General features: G+C 38.4%; 1 protein-coding gene across 3 annotated transcripts in view; it reads left to right on the top strand.

Annotated features, from left to right (window-relative positions):
* Positions 1-18,064, top strand: part of RALGAPB (Ral GTPase activating protein non-catalytic subunit beta) — a 101,381-nt gene that overhangs the window by 25,015 nt on the left and 58,302 nt on the right. For all 3 annotated transcript variants that reach the window (XM_060030791.1, XM_060030789.1, XM_060030790.1), the window contains exons 4-6: positions 5,598-5,761; positions 7,336-7,522; positions 11,643-11,774. In XM_060030791.1, the coding sequence (XP_059886774.1) occupies positions 5,598-5,761; positions 7,336-7,522; positions 11,643-11,774 (483 nt within the window). The remainder of the gene's footprint in view (positions 1-5,597; positions 5,762-7,335; positions 7,523-11,642; positions 11,775-18,064) is intronic.

Below are 18,064 nucleotides of genomic sequence, written 5' to 3'. Positions count from 1 at the left end.
AATAATTTTCACAGCATCTTCACCGGGAGTAGATTCCATCTCAGGAAACCACTTTCTCTGCTCATCCATAAGAAGCAACTCCTCTTCCATTAAAGTTTTATTATGAGATTGCAGCAATTCAGTCACGTCTTCGCGCTCCACTTCTGATTTTAGTTCTCTTATTATTTCTGCCACATCTGCATTTACTTCCACCACTGAAGTCTTGAGCCCCTCAAAGTCATCCGTGAGGGTTGAAATCAGCTTCTTCCAGACTCTTATTAATATTGATGTTTTGATCTCTTCCCATGACATAAATATTCTTAATGCCATTTAGAATGGTGAATCCTTTCCAGAGGGTTTTCAATTTCCTTTGCCCAGATCCATCAGAGGAATCGCTGTCTGTGGCAGCTATAGTCTTAAGAAATGTATTTCTTAAATAATAAAACTTGAAAGTCGGAATTGCTCCTTGATCCGTGGGCAGCAGAATGGATTTTGGGTTAGCAGGCAAACATTAATCTTGTTGTACATCTCAGTGTTGACTGAAAAAAATGCACAGTCGAAAAGTTGAGAATTATGTTTTATTCGGTGGACTTACTGAAGACTATAGCCCGGATACTGTTTCTCAGTTCTGAGGGGCTGTTCCAGAGAGGTAAGGGAGGAGCGAGGATGTATAGGAGTTTTGCTGGGAAAAAAACAAAACTGTGTAGTGGAACATCAAAAGATTACTGCTAATCAAAAAACAGACATCTCAAGTTAATGATTTTAGTGCCTTTCTGTGTATGGGAAGCTGCAACAGTTTGGGCTCATTGAAATTATTCCTTTGGTATGCATCTTAACTACCTAGGGCCACTATTTTCTTTCTCTCTGTCCTGAAGTCCCCTCAGGGTGCACCATGGGGGTGGGGGGGCAGCTGCAGTGGCTGATGGCTTTATGGCCACAATATTGTTTGTTTACTGAAATGGCAGGTGACATTCTTTGTCCACATCCATTAGAGCTCTTGGTGACCCAGGTGCATTGTTAATGAGCAGTAATATTTTGAAAGGCATCTTTTCTTCTGAGCAGTAGGTCTCACCAGTGGGCTTAAAATGTTGTAAACAGATGTGCTGGCATCCAGGCTTTATTTCATTTATATGGCACAGGCAGAGTAGATTTAGCATAATTTTTAGGGGCCCTAGGATTTTCAGAATGGTGAATGAGCATTGGCTTCAACTTGAAGTCACCAGCTGCATTAGCCCCTAACCAGAGAGTCAGCTTGACCTTTGAAGCTTTGAAGCCAGGAGTTGACTTCTCTCTAGCTATGAAAGTCCTAGATGGCATCTTCTTCCAATAGAAGGCTGTAGGCTGTTTTGTCTCCATTGAAAATCTGTTCTTTAGTGTAGCCAATTATCTTGGCTAGATCTTCTGGATAACTTGCTACAGCTTTTACATTAGCAGTTGCCGCTTCATCTTGCACTTTTTTTTTTCTTTTAAATGGAGGCATTTCCTTAAACTTCATGAACCAGCCTCTGCTGGCTTCAGACTTTCCTTCTGCAGCTTCCTCACTGCTCTCGGCCTTCATAGAACTGAAGAGAGTTAGGGGCTTGCTCTGGATTAGGCTTTGGCTTAAGGCAGTGTTGTGGCTGATTTGATCTTCTATCCAGACACTAAAACTTTCTTCGTATCAGTAGTAAGCCTGTTTCTCTTCGTATCATTTGTGTGTTCACTGGAGTAGCACTTTTGATATCCTTCAAGAACTTTTCGTTTGCATTCACAATTTGTCTAATTGGTGCAAGAGGCCCAGCTTCCAGCCTGTCTTGGCTTTTGACTTGCCTTCCTCACTAAGCTTAATCATTTCTACCTTTTTACAATGTTGTGTTAGATTCTGGTGTACAGCAGTGATTCAGTTTTTTGTATATATATATATATATATATATATACACGCATACATATATAAACACACACATATGTATATTCTTTTTCAGATTCTTTTCCATTATAGGTTATTACAGGGTACTGAATATGGTTCCCTGTGCTATAAGGTAGGTCCTTGTTGTTTCTAGCTTTTGATTTAAAGTGAGAGACATGATTCTTCCTTTCACTTGAACACTTAGAGGCCATTGTAGGGTTATTAAATGGCCTAATTTTAATATTGCTCTCTCTCAGGGAATAGGGAGGCCTGAGGGGAGAGAGAGAGCAGGAAAATGGCCGGTCGGTGGAGCAGTCAGAACACACACAACATTTATCAGTTAAGTTCGCTGTCTTATATGGGCGTGGTTTGTAGTGCCCCAAAACAATTACAATCACCATAACAGATATAATAATGAAAATATTGCGAGAATTAGCAAAATGTGCCACAGAGACACAAAGTGAGCAAATGCAGTTGGAAAAATGGTGCCGATAGACTTGCTCAGTCAACGCAGGATTGCCACAAGTCTTCAGTTTGTAAAAAAACTGCAATATCTGTGAAGTGCAACAGAATGAAGTGCAATACAGTGAGGTATGCCTGTAAACTCCTTATCTTGTGTGAAATGCCTACTGTAATCTGGCCCCTAACCAGATTAGCTGCTGCTAATTCTGCGTGAGCCCTGCTCTTTGGTCAGACTCATAAATTAAACATTCTCCCAAGACTCCTTAAAGATCTTCTCCATCATTACCTACTCTTTTTCCATCCTCATCCTCCTCTCCCTGTCCTAGATGTGTCCTAGTTGTCCACATCTCTCTCTTGATGGTTCATCTTAAATTCAGCCTTACCTGATCATCCAGGCCCATAGTGATCACACCTTCTTTGAGCCTGTAGGGTACTTCCTGTGTACTTCTTGTATCTCCCCAGTTTTATTGCTTATCTTTTAAAATGTGTATGTCTCATTTCCCCATCTAACCAACTTGAGGGTAGGAACTAGGTTGTATATAGTTTGGACTTCCACAGCACCTAGAGCAGTACTGGTATTACATTAGGGTGAATAAAATGCTGGTTGCTTATATTTATTGATTTCAAATAGAATTATAACAGGAAATGATGGGAAGTAAGTGACATATTGTTTGTGGCTAAGCAGGTTCTTCTAAAATGATGTAATACTTTTAATGCTTTCTTGTCATCCCATTTAGGAGACTAATTTACTAGGTTTTTTCTTAGTGCGTGGGACAGTCTCATGGATAGTACTGTCACTGTGTTTCTTTCCTCTTTGTACTCTTACCAACTCTCAGTGCTCAGTTTGTATTGATGAGAAAAATCAATGACATTTGAGTTAATTAGGCTTTTGCTTTGGCTTTTCTCTTTTGAGAAACATGACTACCTTATAAATTGTTCATCTTACTGTTTGGTAGTTAGCTTATTTTCTCAAAAGTGTGTGTGTGTGCATACTTCTGAGTGGGTGCTGAACTGAGTATTAGAGTTCTCATGGCCAGTAATGTCTTAGGGAGCTGAATATTTTCAGTGCTAAATATTGGGAGTTATGATCTCATCTCCTGTTACTGGAAGTTTCATTGTTTTTAAATTTAGATAGTTCATAAAATTGTCATCAAGTTTACTTAGTTAGTTGTTTTTATGAAAACTAACACTCAGAATAGAGGAAACAGCCTCTACTACTTCGCTAGAGATTAAGTCAGAGTGGATGTAGCCTTTCTCTTTTTGCCTATCAGTTTTTTTTTTTTTTTGCATAATTGAGTGAAGAGTGACCCATCATTTAAAATTGATTAGTGTCTTCATTGCTCAAATAAACTTCTTTAGAAAATGTGATGTTCTTCTAAAGCAGTGGTTGGCAAACTTTTTGTGAAGAGTCATATAGTAAATATTTTAGCCTTTGTGGGCCATACGGTGTCTGTCACAACTATTCAACTCTGCTGGTGTAGGGAAGCAGCCATAGATGATATATAAATAAATGAGCATGGTTGTGTTCCAATAAAACTTTATTTACAAAAACAGATATCAGGCCAGATTTGACCCATTGGCCATACATAATTCACCACCCCATGTTCTAGAACAGTTTTCTGAAGTTCACAAGTTGCTTTTGAAAATATTAAGGGGAAAGGAATATTTTTGGTGTTTAGACCTTTCTATTTATTTTTCAGTAAAGATTACCTTGTTTCTCTTAGCTGTAGAAACTTGGACCCTGCTCTTAAATTTAGGCTGTCTGAGTGAGGCTACAGTACCTAAGGAGCAGATGTTTCCTTTTCTGCCACTGGGCAGGTGGTACCTAGAAAGGGTGGGTAGGCCTGGGTTACCATTTGGGAGGCTTCTAATGTCATTGCTATCTTGCAAGAGTGTCACCCCCAGGACTGCTAGTGGTATTTTTATTTCTTATTCTTGGTTCCCTCTTACATGGCTACATGAGGTTTGGGGCTGTTACGTATTTCTTACTCTTTAGTAGCCAGAGCAACAGACACAAGCTTGAGCCTCATGGCTTCCCATGGACTGGATTCACATCAAACTGAACATGGGACATCTTCCTGCTCTTGGGGACTCTTGGCTTTTCCTAAGTGAATGTCTCATCATTTTACTTTAGATCCGACTTCTTTAGGGAAAACTTAAGGTTGTCATTTTTTTGCAACTCCAGTGTAAGTTTCTGGTTTTCTGGGTCATGGCCCAGAATCTGAGAATCTTTATTCTAAGGTGGTGATGGGAGTTCTAAGGGCACTCACTTCAATTTCTGGATTTCTTGAGGCAGCTCTGCGATTCCCTACTCTCATTCAGACATGTTTTATGAATTTGTAACATGAGTCATCATATACAGAAACTTGGCCTCAAGATTTATTTCTCTAGTATTAGTTACTTGTCTTGGGTTTCACATGAGAACTCCGGAGGGCAGTTCAGCATTTGCTGGTGCAGTGGGTTTACTACGATTCTTGAAATTCTCAAGGTGATCCACTTTGGACAGTGGGGATAAGGGCTGGAGCTTGGACCTGATATATTGATCTAATTCTGTTGGAGAAAAATGGTCCTGTGGACTAAAAAGCGTTATAAAACTGTTCTTTGGGAGTATCTTGGGTACCTTTGGAGCCCCCATCTTGGGTTATGTTGCCTTTTTTTTTGTAGAGCAGCAGTAGCAGGTGCTCATTTCTGAGGCAATTGCCTCTATATCTCGTCAGTTTTGGGGATCTGTTAGGATATTCCATTCTGTAGGCTCTTCTCTAGCAGACATTAGCTTCAGAGGGACTTGTGAGCACTATGAAATCACGTGCAGAATTCTTGTAAATGTGTGTTTAAAATTTTTTAGAAGAATACAAAGGCCATTCTGCTGTGTGAGCAGTGGAAGTGGCTGTGGGTATTTACTCATTCATTCAGCAGAAACCTATTGAGTATCTGTTGTATGCGCCAGGCACATTTCACACTTAGAAAATCTAGAGGTGAAGTTTACTTTCTATTATCCTCTAAAAATCTAGAGGTGAAGTTTACTTTCTATTATCCTCTATCTCCACAGGAGCTCTTCAGGCTTTTTAAGAGTGGTAGGCTGAGATCCCAGAGGGCCAAACTGTATGACGAGGAAGTAGCTTTGAACTGAAGAGGGTGCACCTAATTCTGTCTGCTGACGCTGTTAGGGAGTATCATTGGATCATTGCTTGCTGTGTCCAAAAGTCGCCTGTCTGTAACTGTTGCATTCTCTCCTCAAGGCTTGTCAGTGATGTCTGTTTGTCTTCTTCAGACAGGAACAGGGCTCCAGTCAGATCCGACTATGCTTACAGGTCCTGAGAGCCATTCAGAAACTGGCCCGTGAGTCATCCATTATGGCCCGAGAAACCTGGGAAGTCTTACTGTTGTTTCTTCTGCAGATTAATGACATACTTTTAGCACCACCAACTGTTCAAGGTTTGTTAATTTTTTTCTAATTTATTTCTGAGCTCCAAATGCTGTTTACTTTTAGACTCAATGAGTAGTAGACTCTGTGGGGATTTAAATTTTGGCACTACAGTTGACAAACCAAGATGAACAGTTCTTAGAATGGAAAACCCTCAAAGGCACAATGGAAAGTTATGTTACCTTCAGTGATGATTTTGCTAATATAGTGAGGGGCTCAGTGAATTAGTGCATGTTTGATAATGACAGTAACAGTAGCTTGTTCAGTATATTAGGATAGAGCCTATATACGAAACAACTCATGTACCTGATTACAAAGTAGTTATCCAGGTAGACTCTGAAAACTTGATAGCTAGAAGATATTTTGTTTAGCAAATGAACCCTACAGAATCTTAAAGTGTTCTATTTGGAAGTATGACAGTATGTCATGCATTGCCTAGCCATTAAAAAGCCTCCAATTTTATAAGACTTTAGAGTGTATTTTAGACATCCTGCTTTGTATGCACAGTATACACAGACAATAAGTTGATATTCTAGTTCCAAGTTCCCTTATTGCTTATTCATCTGTGTAGTCCCTTTGCTAACACATGTGAGTGTGCTTGTGCTCTCACACAAATGCAGTGTCCAGGAAGATATCTTAAAAAAACCCTAGAATTTTAGTGTTGCAAGGGACCCCATAATAGGAATACCCTGTCTGGTATTGATGATAGCTGGCCAGACACAGATAGTGTGTCTCTCTGCTACACACTCCCCATGGCAGGGATTTCAGCACCATAAGGCAGGCAATCCATCCACTTCTGGGGCTTATTATTGTTGAAACTTCATTTTTGCCCATTTGAAATAGGAATCCTTAGAACTTTTCCTTCTCGTCCCAAGTTTGTCTTTTGGAGCTATGCAGAGTACAGACCACTGCTGTTCTTCCTAGTTCCAGGGCTTGGAACAGAGGAGCCGCTCTGTTTTCATGGTTGAGGCTCTGTCCTGCCCAGTACCAGTCGTTCGGCTCCCTTCTTTGTCTCCCTCTCCCTTGAAGGGTCGCTTTCAAACACCTGAAGGATTTTATAGCAAAGTTTAGAGGTAAAAAGTCTTGGGTATTTGTTCTGATTCCTTTACTTATTGGCTGTGTGAACTTGGGCAAGTTACTTAAATTTCCTGAACCTGTTTTCTCATCTTCAAAATGGGTATAATCGATAATTGGTTAGAGATTATAAATACCTATCCTGCAGAATTAATGTGTATGAGCTGTGTGCACAGAAACTGACTCATAGCAGTCGTTCATTATAGACACTCATCCTTTCTTTTCTTCCCTCTGTACTCCTTGTCCCACTGCTGGAAGATTAAGATCTGCAATACGAACCGAGCAGGGCCACTTGAAAACTTTCAAAGTGATAATGGGTTGATATATCCATGATTTCCTTCATAGGAGCTTCTAAGAATAGTTTTTTGCTCTCTCTGTTAAGTGATTATTTGAAAGTCAAAACTTAACATTGCAGTTATTTTAATTTTTTGACCAGTTCTCCCAAGTCAGTGAATTAAAGATTCTGCTTTACAAATAAGTATGCCAAAGATGTTTTCTTTTTGTTGGTAAGGTGGCATTGCTGAGAATCTAGCAGAGAAGTTGATTGGTGTTCTCTTTGAGGTTTGGTTACTAGCTTGTACTCGGTGCTTCCCAACACCTCCTTACTGGAAAACAGCCAAGGAGATGGTGGCTAACTGGAGGCACCACCCAGCAGTGGTGGAGCAGTGGAGCAAGGTCATCTGTGCGCTCACTTCAAGGTAAGTTATCATCATCCACTTGCCTTCCTTCATCCGTCTGACCTTGGGTAGCTTTCCCCTAGTTCTGTGTCTTTCTGGGATTCACAGAGTACATGGTAAAAAGTCTCTATTCTGTGTCTCTCATTACTGTACTTTAGATAGAGAATCAAACCACTTTTTTAAAATAGGTGTGTCAGTTTGGCTAGTGCCTGTCTAATCTAAAACATTTTAGATTAAGCAGGTTTTGGAGAGGCAGATAAATTCTGAGCCCTACCACTCCCACCCCCAAAATCCCACTCTTATTCTGATTATTAAAATATTCATGATCATTATTTTTAAAAAACAAACCAAAGAAAGGTATAACAGAAAGAGTTAAGTTCACCAGAAGTCTTATTATATATGTTTATACATAATTTTACAGAAATAGGAGCATACTATAATGTTCTCCTGTGTAACCAAAGTAGGCAGTACTTTATTATAATAATTTAACTTTTTTTTTTTTTTTTTTTTTTACCATTTATATATAATGCCATCACTATTCTGTGAGTAAACTGTTAGGCTTCATTTTTTTCAGACTTGTTTTTTTCATTTCTTTTAATATGACTCTAAAAGTTGAGCATTCTTTTTTTTTAAATTTATTTACTTATTTATTTTTGGCTGTGTTGGGTCTTCGTTGCTGCGTGCAGGCTTTCTCTAGTTGCTGCGAGTGGGAGCCACTCTTCGATGAGGTGCACAGGCTTCTCATTGCGGTGGCTTCTCTTGTTGCGGAGCAAGGGCTCGTGGCACGCGGGCTCTAGAGCGCAGGCTCAGTAGTTGTGGCGCACGGGGTTAGTTGCTCCGTGGCATGTGGGATCTTCCCGGACCAGGGCTCGAACCCTTGTCCCCTGCATTGGCAGGTGGATTCTTAACCACTGCGCTACCAGGGAAGCCCTGAGCATTCTTTTTTAAACATAATCACAATACCATTTATCACACCTAAACAAAATGTTAATAGTTTGTTAATATTGGTTAGCTGTTGAGTGTTCAGATGTCCCTGAATGTCTCAATTTTTTTTATAGTTGATTCCATTGAATCAGAACACAAACAAGGTTTGGGCGTTGTATTTAGTTGACATGTTTCTTAAGCCTATTTTAAACTGTAGGTTACTGTTCTCTCATTTTTATTTCCTTGCAGTTTTTTTGTTGAACTGGATTGTTTGTCTTATAGAATGCTTCACATTTTGGATTTTTCTGATTATGTCCTAGTTGTGTTAATTAGCATGTTCCTCTGTCCCCTGTATTTCCTGTCGACTGGTGGTTAGATCTAGAGACTTGATCTGATTCAGATTTGATTGGGGGTGGGGTAGTGGTGGAGGTGAGAACAGATCATTCGTAGGTGGTATCATGTATCAGAAGGTAGACTGGTCATTTTGAGAGTTAATAAATGTTTATCTCTTTATCATCGTTTAAACTAAGATGAAGGTTTGGAGTATTCTATTGATTCTGGTATATCTTTGTGAATGTCAATATTATGAATCTATTTTTAAATAACATATCATTTTATCTTGATTATAAAAGCAATACATGCTTATAATAGAAAATTTGGAAGATGTAGGAGGAAATATCCATCACTTACAAATAACCAAAGTTTGAATGTATTTTTCCTGTTTTCTCTTTTTTAAAAAACAAATTTGAGATTATTTGATATAGTATTATCTGCTTTTTTTATTTGTTGTCTGATTCTTGTCCCAGTAATTACATGTACCTTTTTTCTTCTTAAATAGATCTCAAGATCATTTTTTAATGGCTTTATAGTTTTTCATTTTATAAATGGAATTATAATTCATTTAATAATTTCCCTGCTGTTTTGATATTTAAGTTTTTCCCTGTGTTTTAAAAATATTGTTGATATGTGAGTACTTTATACATAGTCTTTGTGTATATTCTGGTTATTTTATTAAGACATAATCTTTAGATTATATAACTATAATATAATAGATTATAATCTATTCTCATTATAATAGGTTAATAATTGGGTCAAAGGGCTTTGAACAGTTTTAATACATTTGGAATATTAATATTTAGTTAAGTAATTGAATTGTCAAATTCATTTTATGGCACACACACCATAAATTCTAAACTTCATTTAAAGTTATATAGCAGTTATTATGAATAGATTATAGCTTAGTTGTGTTGAAGGCATTTGCAGTGCGATGAATCTTTTAAAAATAATTTAAAGAATTTATTATTTATATTACATGACTAATTATATAATCAACATAAGCATAATTGTGTATTATATGATTTGTTATTTGCAGTTTTAAAGTAAACTTTTAGGTAATTTTTAATTTTATAAAGTAATATTTGATTTGTAATTTATGTTATAGTATATATTATAAAATTATATTTTGTATAATTATATACACCATTATATGTTACATGTTATACATATTATAATGTTATATACAAGATGTATTATAAAATTTATGAGATATAATATTTAATTTATAAAATCACTTATTTGATAATTATAATAAAATCATATAAGTAAAATAAAATTACAGTTAAATACATAAATTTATAAAATGATAAAGAAGTTTTATAAGTAAATAAAATAAATTTGTAAATTATATAACTTAAAAATACATGAACTAAATTATAAATAACATTAATTATTTAAAAATAGAAATACATGTTTTAAAAAATCCTGGACGGCCCCTGGCGGCCGCGGGCGGAGACTGCGGCCAGGCAAGCGGCACAGGAGCGGCAGCAGCCGCGGGGCCCGGGCGAGCATGTAGCGGCAGCGGGCGGCGCGGGGCTCCCGGGGCGGGCCGGGCCGCGGGGGCCGCTCGCGGCGACATGGAGGAAGAGGGCAAGAAGGGCAAGAAGGACTCATCGAGCTGCCAGAGAACCAGTAGACCAGAGTGGATTTCATATAAAGTGCACAGTTGTCACAGTGATTCTTCGATGGCAGTGTTGCACCCGGGGGTGAGGAGGCCGGAAGACCACTGCAGGAGGTGCAGATGCTGGGGAGACCGATGAGGTTGTGGCCACAGAGCTTGAAGCGGAGCTCAGAGGACAGATGAGGATGGATATTAGGAAGTGTGATTTGATAAGAGTGAATAAGGAAACCTTTTTGTTATGAAGACATCAAGTACAAGTGTAGAGAAAATCTTCTAATGCAGATTCAAATGCCACAATGTCAGATATCATCAATGCATGAACAGGTTGTTTCAGGTACACTATTTACTCATCCACTCCTGCTCCCCAGGTGTTATGGCCTAAACTATGCCCTGCGCCCCCAACTCATATTGTTGAAGCCCTGACCTCCCCAGCACCTCAGAATGCGTCTGCATTTGGAGATAGGGCGTTTAAAGAGGTGATTAAGGATAAGTGAGGTTGGGCTTCCCTGGTGGCGCAGTGGTTAAAAATCCGCCTGCCAGTGCAAGGGACACGGGTTCGAGCCCTGGCCTGGGAAGATCCCACATGCCGTGGAGCAACTAAGCCCGTGCGCCACAACTACTGAGCCTGTGAGCCACAACTACTGAGCCGGCATGCCACAGCTGCTGAGCCCGCGTGTCACAGCTACTGAAGCCCGTGCGCCTAGAGCCCGTGCTCCGCAACAAGAGAAGCCACTGCAATGAGAAGCCTGTGCACTGCAACAAAGAGTAGCCCCCCGCTCGCTGCAACTAGAGAAAGCCTGCGTGCAGCAACGAAGACCCAACACAGCCAAAAATAAATAAATAAATAAATTTTTTTAAGAAAAGGAGACACCGGGGATGTGCATCCAGTAGAGGGATGTTGTGAAGATCAGGAAGAAGATGGCTGTTTCCAAACTGAGGAAGCGGCCTCGGGAGAAACCAGCCCTGCCGACCCCTTGGTCTCGGGCACCCAGCCTCCGGGACTGCGAGACAATAAATAACTGTGTTGAAGCTGCAAAAAAAAAAAAAAAAAAAAAATCCTTTATAAAACTGGAAATCCTCTTCCAGTTTATCTATTTTATAAACAAGGGTTTTCATTTATTTTATTCACTTCAGTGAGGTATAATACAAGTTTCATCTATTTTCTCTTATCATATTTCTCTTAGTATATTTTAATGTTTGAATGTATTTTCCATTCTGTTACAAAATGAACTTGCTGGTATGATTTTTTCTATTTTCTAGATTGCTACGCTTTACATATGGTCCTTCATTTCCTCCATTTAAAGTTCCCGATGAAGATGCCAGTCTGATCCCTCCTGAAATGGATAATGAGTGTGTTGCACAGACATGGTTTCGCTTTTTACATATGTTAAGGTACTGTTGTTGTTGTATTTCATGTGGTCTTTACGCAGTGAGTGTCTTAGGACAGGAACGGTGCTATAACTCCTTGTTAGAGTTCACAGTGTGGCTGTTAAGCCCAGTCATCAGATGGAGCCAAATTGGACAACACACACATCTACATCATGTGCCCCTGCTCTCCCTGTCCCAGCAGGGTCAGGCTGTCCTCAGCTGCTCTTGGGCCACACTCTCTGGAGGCTTGTTCCCTGCAGTAGGTGCAGCATTTGTTCTCTTGCCTGTTGGTGCAGCTTGGATGATGATCTCTCTCCCAGGACTTTGTCACATTCTCTGGGGACTGGAGACTAGCTTGTTCCTCTCTATGACCAGCACTGACTGGTCAGTCTGGCTCTCAGGACCTCTCCTCTAGTAGCGTGGTTTAAAATTTCACTGAGGGTACACCATAGAATTTCACAGAGGGACAAATTGCTAAAAGTAATACTTCATGCTCTTTCTTTTTTTATAGTAATTCTATTCAATTCAATTTCATTGCTTCCTACCTTTCTCTCTACTAGCCCCATCCTTGTGCTCTGTGGAACTTTGGTTCTGTTGTATACTATTTGATTTGTAAACTTTTTCCTTGCATATCTTTTCTTTCTGGTTTGACGAGCCTCATTTTTCTATTTGTGTATTAGTGATTCTAAATTACTCTGTATGACCTGTTTATAAGTTAGGGATCTTAACCATTTTCTATCATGTTTTTTTCAGTTTGTATTGTGTGTTTTTCATCTTTCGGTGATTTTAGTTTATTTTTTAAAATCTGTCTTTTTCTGTGATTATTTTCTGTTTCCTTTAAGATTAGAAAGTCTTCCTTTGTTCTTTGATCAGATAGATATTCACCTATGATTTCTTCTGACTTTGTTTCCTTTGTGCCATTAAGTTCCTTTATATATATGGATTTTGTCTTTGGGTCACATATTATTCCATTGATCTTTAATTCATTCTTATAGGAGATTAACACTTTTAATTATTTTAATCTTATAATAGTTATTGATATTTGGTGGGACTAATATCTTTTTCCCTAAAACATTTCTTGGAATATTTTTAAAAATCTCTTTTTGCCTGTTTAACATTTTAGATGAATTTTAGAATCCATTTGACATGTTACAAAACACAAGTGAACAGAAGAACCTCACAAAACCTTTTGGGGTTTGGAGTGTGTGTTAATTAGGGTAAGGAACATGTCCTCCTTTAGCAGATGAACCTGAAAATCTTAGTGGCTTAGTACAGTATGTTTCATAAGGTCTTGGGTAGGGAGCAGCTCTACTTAGGTAGTTGTTCAGGGACCCAGGCTGGCAGAGTCTCTGCCATCTTCAACATGTGGCTTTATTAGGGCCTTAACTTTGTAGGCAGGTGCCTCTGTATCTGGCTAGAAGATGGAAAAGAGAGAGAGCAAGGAAAATTGTGTGGAAGGTTTTCATGGACCAGCTCCTGAACTGTGATGTAAATCACTGCTACCCATATTCCATTGGCTGGAACTCAAACATATGCCACACTTAATTGCAAGAGAACATAGGAGGAAAAGAGAAGCTAGTGAACATCTAACCAGACTCTGCCAAAGATGAGAATTGCATTAAGCTTGTATTTATATTTAGGAACAGCTGACATCTTAATATATTGTGTTTGCTTTTCTAAGAGTAGGTATTTTTCTTTTTTAGAATCTTAATTAATTAATTAATTAATTTAGGTTGTGTTGGGTCTTCGTTGCTGTGCATGGGCTTTCTCTGGTTGAGGCATTGCGGTGTGCAGGCTTCTCATTGTCATGGCTTCTCTTGTTGCAGAGCACAGGCTCTAGAGCGTAGGCTCAGTAGTTATGGCATACGGGCTTAGTTGCTCCGCAGCATGTGGGATCTTCCTGGGCTAGGGATTGAACCCATGTCCCCTACATTGGCAGGCAGGTTCTTAACCACTGCACCACCAGGGAAGCCCCTAGAATCTTAAATATCTTGCAGAAATGTTTTGTAGTTTTCTTCACAGAGATCTGCATAATTTTTTTCTTTTTACCATTATTCCTGTGTATTTATTGCTGATGTTGTGAAAGGCTAACTTTTTTTCTACTGTTAAATCTTGTAAGTGGCTATTGCTGCTGTAAAGAAAATGTTTTACTTATTTTATTTTTGTATATTTTTTATATACTTGGGATTTAAAAATGCTCTGAGTATTTCACTGATTTCTTTTTAAATTTCTAGATATAATGAATACATATCTGCAAATAAATGTCTCCTTTCTAGTAATTCATACTCGAATCTGTGGTAATTAATTATAAGTGCTTTGATTGCAGTAAGATCTGTATATGAGTTCATGTTCTGCTACTTTTTTCTTTGTGAACTTGAGCAAGCAGTTTAGTCTCTCTGAGTCTCAGTCTCTTTTTAATCTATACAATGGGGATAATAATACTATCCATCTTGTTATAAGTATTGAAGAAAAAGTATGTAAAACAGTACATCTAATGCTTGAAAAGTTGCCATTGTTGTTATAATTATTTTTGTATGTGTTTTACTACATTAGGCAGAATTTCTAGAACATTGTTGAGTTAAAATGATACTGTTTTAGCATCCTTCTTTCATTCTGATTTTCATTGGAATGCCTCTGTTGTGTGAAATTTTGAGTGGGATATTGGTTGTTGATATTAGATAGTTATTCTTTTCTTTGTTCCTGATTTCCTAAGCAATGAAAAAATTTTAAATTTAAAAATATAAGTAAAATCAGAAATACTACTGAATTATTTTCAAATCATATTTTGGCATCCATTTAAGCAATTAAATGTTTTTTCTTCTTTTACCTATTGATAGTATGTTATTTTTTCCTCAATACTGAATCATCCTTCATTGTTTAGAGAAAAATTCTGCTTGGTTATGGAATACTGTTCTATTGAATCATCCTTCATTCTTTAGAGAAAACTTCTGCTTGGTTATGGAATGCTATTTTAATGTTTTCCCAAATTATCTCCGTTTCTATTTTTTGACTAATTTATATTTTGGTAACTTAAATAGGAAACTACCTATCTTTTTCTATGCTCTGTTGCATGAAAGTTATATATTCCTTAAGAGTTTGTAGTTCTTGGATAATCTTTTCCTATTCCTTCACTATTAATTGATCTCTTCAGGCTCTATCTTTCTTCTTGAGCTGAAAGATTTTAGTATTTTAGTCAGGGGTTTTTTTTATATACAGAATAGGAACTTACTTAAACAAATGCAGGTGAAAAAGAGGGATTATTGTGTGATGATAGAGCCGTCTCACTGGGCTCCAAGAAGCAGTGAACATTCAATCATGATAGGGAGGGATCAAGGCAGCCTTGGGACAGGCTGCTCTATTGTCTATCTCTTGGCTTTTTTGCTCCTCTTGTGCACATGCACTGCTCTCTTTCTCCGGCACGCTCCCCCTGAACCCCTGTTTCTTTCTCCCCAGTTTTCGGTATCAAACAGATATGAATTTAGCAGAGCTCTGCTGGACTGAGGTGTAGTCCATTCCAAGCTTACTGCTTATTTTTCTAATTTTTGAACAGAGAAGTATAATCCCCAGTAGGTACTGCTTCTAGAGACTTCTTATCTTCCCTACGCCACATAGTGGACCACAGTTCTTTGGATACAGTGTACTAACACTAGAAGCCCCTTTTCCATACATGCACACACAGGCCCGTGTCCCCACTTGCAGTTATGTGAAATTCAGAGCCTGAGTAGATGGAAAAAGGTTTCAAAGGCCCAGGGCATCTATAAACCACTGATTTATGTTTCTCAGCCTGGTTCTTTTCGTCTTGAAGCTAGTGGAAGTTCTTTCCAGGTGCTGGCTGTAGGTTGACTAACAATATTACTTTGGGTTGGAAAGGCTGTTTAATGGACAGTTAAGCAGACTATTTTGAGTGGAAGCCAAAATCTATTTTTTAATGGAAATGTTTAAAATTATTTACATATAAAATATACCTCAAGCCCATTGTTTTAAATACATTGAATGGGTCTGCTGCCCTATCCTACACGTCTGCCACACATGCTGGGGTGTTGCCCCAGGACCTTACTTCAGACATCCGTGTGGCTGACAGGGTCTTGGTGCTCCGGCCTGGTGTCAGGCCTGAGCCTCCAAGGTGGGAAAGCCAAGTCCAAGACATTGGACCACCAGAGACCTCCTGGCCCATGTAATATCAGTTGGAGAGAGCTCTCCCAGAGATCTCCATCTCAGTGCTAAGACCCAGCTCCACCCAACGGCCAGCAGGCTCCAGCTTGGCTGGAGACATTCCGTCGAAAAACAACAGAATACACTTTCTTCTCAAGTGCTCATAGAACATTCTCCAGGATAGATCATATCTTGGGTCACAAATCAAGCCTTGGTAAATTTAAGAAAATTGGAATTGTGTCAAGTATCTTTTCTGACCACAATGCTATGAGACTAGATATCAATTACAGGAAAAAAACTGTAAAAACTACAAACACATGGAGGCTAAACAATACGTTACTAAATAACCAAGATATCACTGAAGAAATCAAAGAGGAAATCAAAAAATACCTAGAAACAAATGACAATGAAAACACGACCCCAAACCTATGGGATGCAGCAAAAGCAGTTCTAAAAGGGAAGTTTATAGCAATACAGTCCTACCTCAAGAAACAAGACAAATCTCAAATAAACAACCTAACCTTACACCTAAAGCAGTTAGAGAAAGAAGAACAAAATAAACCCCAAAGTTAGCAGAAGGAAAGAAATCATAAACATCAGATCAGAAATAAATGAAAAAGAAATGAAGGAAACGATAGCAAAGGTCAGTAAAACAAAAAGCTGGTTCTTTGAGAAGATAAACAAAATTGATAAACCACCTGCCAGACTCATCAAGAAAAAAAGGGAGAAGACTCAAATCAACAGAATTAGAAATGAAAAAGGAGAAGTAACAACTGACACTGCAGAAATACAAAGGATCATGAGAGATTACTACAAGCAACTGTATGCCAATAAAATGGACAACCTGGAAGAAATGGACAAATTCTTAGAAAAGCACAACCTTCCAAGACTGAACCAGGAAGAAGTTGAAAATATAAACAGACCAATCACAAGCACTGAAATTGAAACTGTGATTAAAAATCTTTCAACAAACAAAAGCCCAGGACCAGATGGCTTCACAGGCAAATTCTACCAAACATTTAGAGAAGACCTAACACCTATCCTTCTCAAACTCTTCCAAAATATAGCAGAGGGAGGAGCGCTCCCAAACTCGTTCTATGAGGCCACCATCACCCTGATACCAAAACCAAAGATGTCACGAAAAAAGAAGACTACATGCCAGTATTACTGATGAACATAGATGCAAACATCCTCAACAAAATACTAGCAGACAGAATCCAACAGCACATTAAAAGGATCATACACCATGATCAAGTGGGGTTTATCCCAGGAATGCAAGGATTCTTCAGTATATGCAAATCAATCAGTGTGATACACCATACTAACAGATTGAAGGGTAAAAACCATATGATCATCTCAACAGATGTAGAAAAAGCTTTCGACAAAATCAACACCCATTTATGATAAAAACTCTCCAGAAATCAGGCATAGAGGGAACCTACCTCAACATGATAAAGGCCTTATATGACAAACCCACAGCCAACATCGTTCTCAATGGTGAAAAACTGAAAAACCATTTCCTGTAAGATCAGGAACAAGACAAGGTTGCCCACTCTCACCACTGTTGTTCAACATAGTTTTGGAAGTTTTAGCCATGGCATTCAGAGAAGAAAAAGAAAGGAATCCAAATCGGAAAAGAAGAAGTAAAACTGTCACTGTTTGCAGATGACATGATACTATACATAGAGAAACCTAATGATGCTACCAGAAAACTACTAGAGCTAATCAGTGAATTTGGTAAAGTAGCAGGATGCAAAATTAATGCACAGAAACCTCTTGCATTCCTGTACACTAATGATGAAAAATCTGAAAGAGAAGTTAAGGAAACACTCCCACTTACCATTGCAACAAAAAGAATAAAATACTTAGGAATAAACCTACCTAAGGAGACAAAAGACCTGAATGCAGAAAACTATAAGACACTGATGAAAGAAATTAAAGACGATATAAACAGGTGGAGAGATATACCATATTCTTGGACTGGAAGAATCAACATTGTGAAAATGACTGTACTACCCAAAGCAATCTACAGATTCAATGCAATACTTATCAAACGACCGATGGCATTTTTCACAGAACTAGAACAAAAAGTTTTGAAAATTGTATGGAAACACAAAGACCCCAAATAGCCAAAGCATCTTGAGAAAGAAAAACGGAGCCGG

Source organism: Delphinus delphis, chromosome 15, assembly GCF_949987515.2.
Source record: "Delphinus delphis chromosome 15, mDelDel1.2, whole genome shotgun sequence".
Lineage (NCBI taxonomy): Eukaryota > Metazoa > Chordata > Mammalia > Artiodactyla > Delphinidae > Delphinus > Delphinus delphis.
Note: the sequence above shows the minus strand (reverse complement) of the source record. Positions and strands in the feature narration are given on the sequence as shown.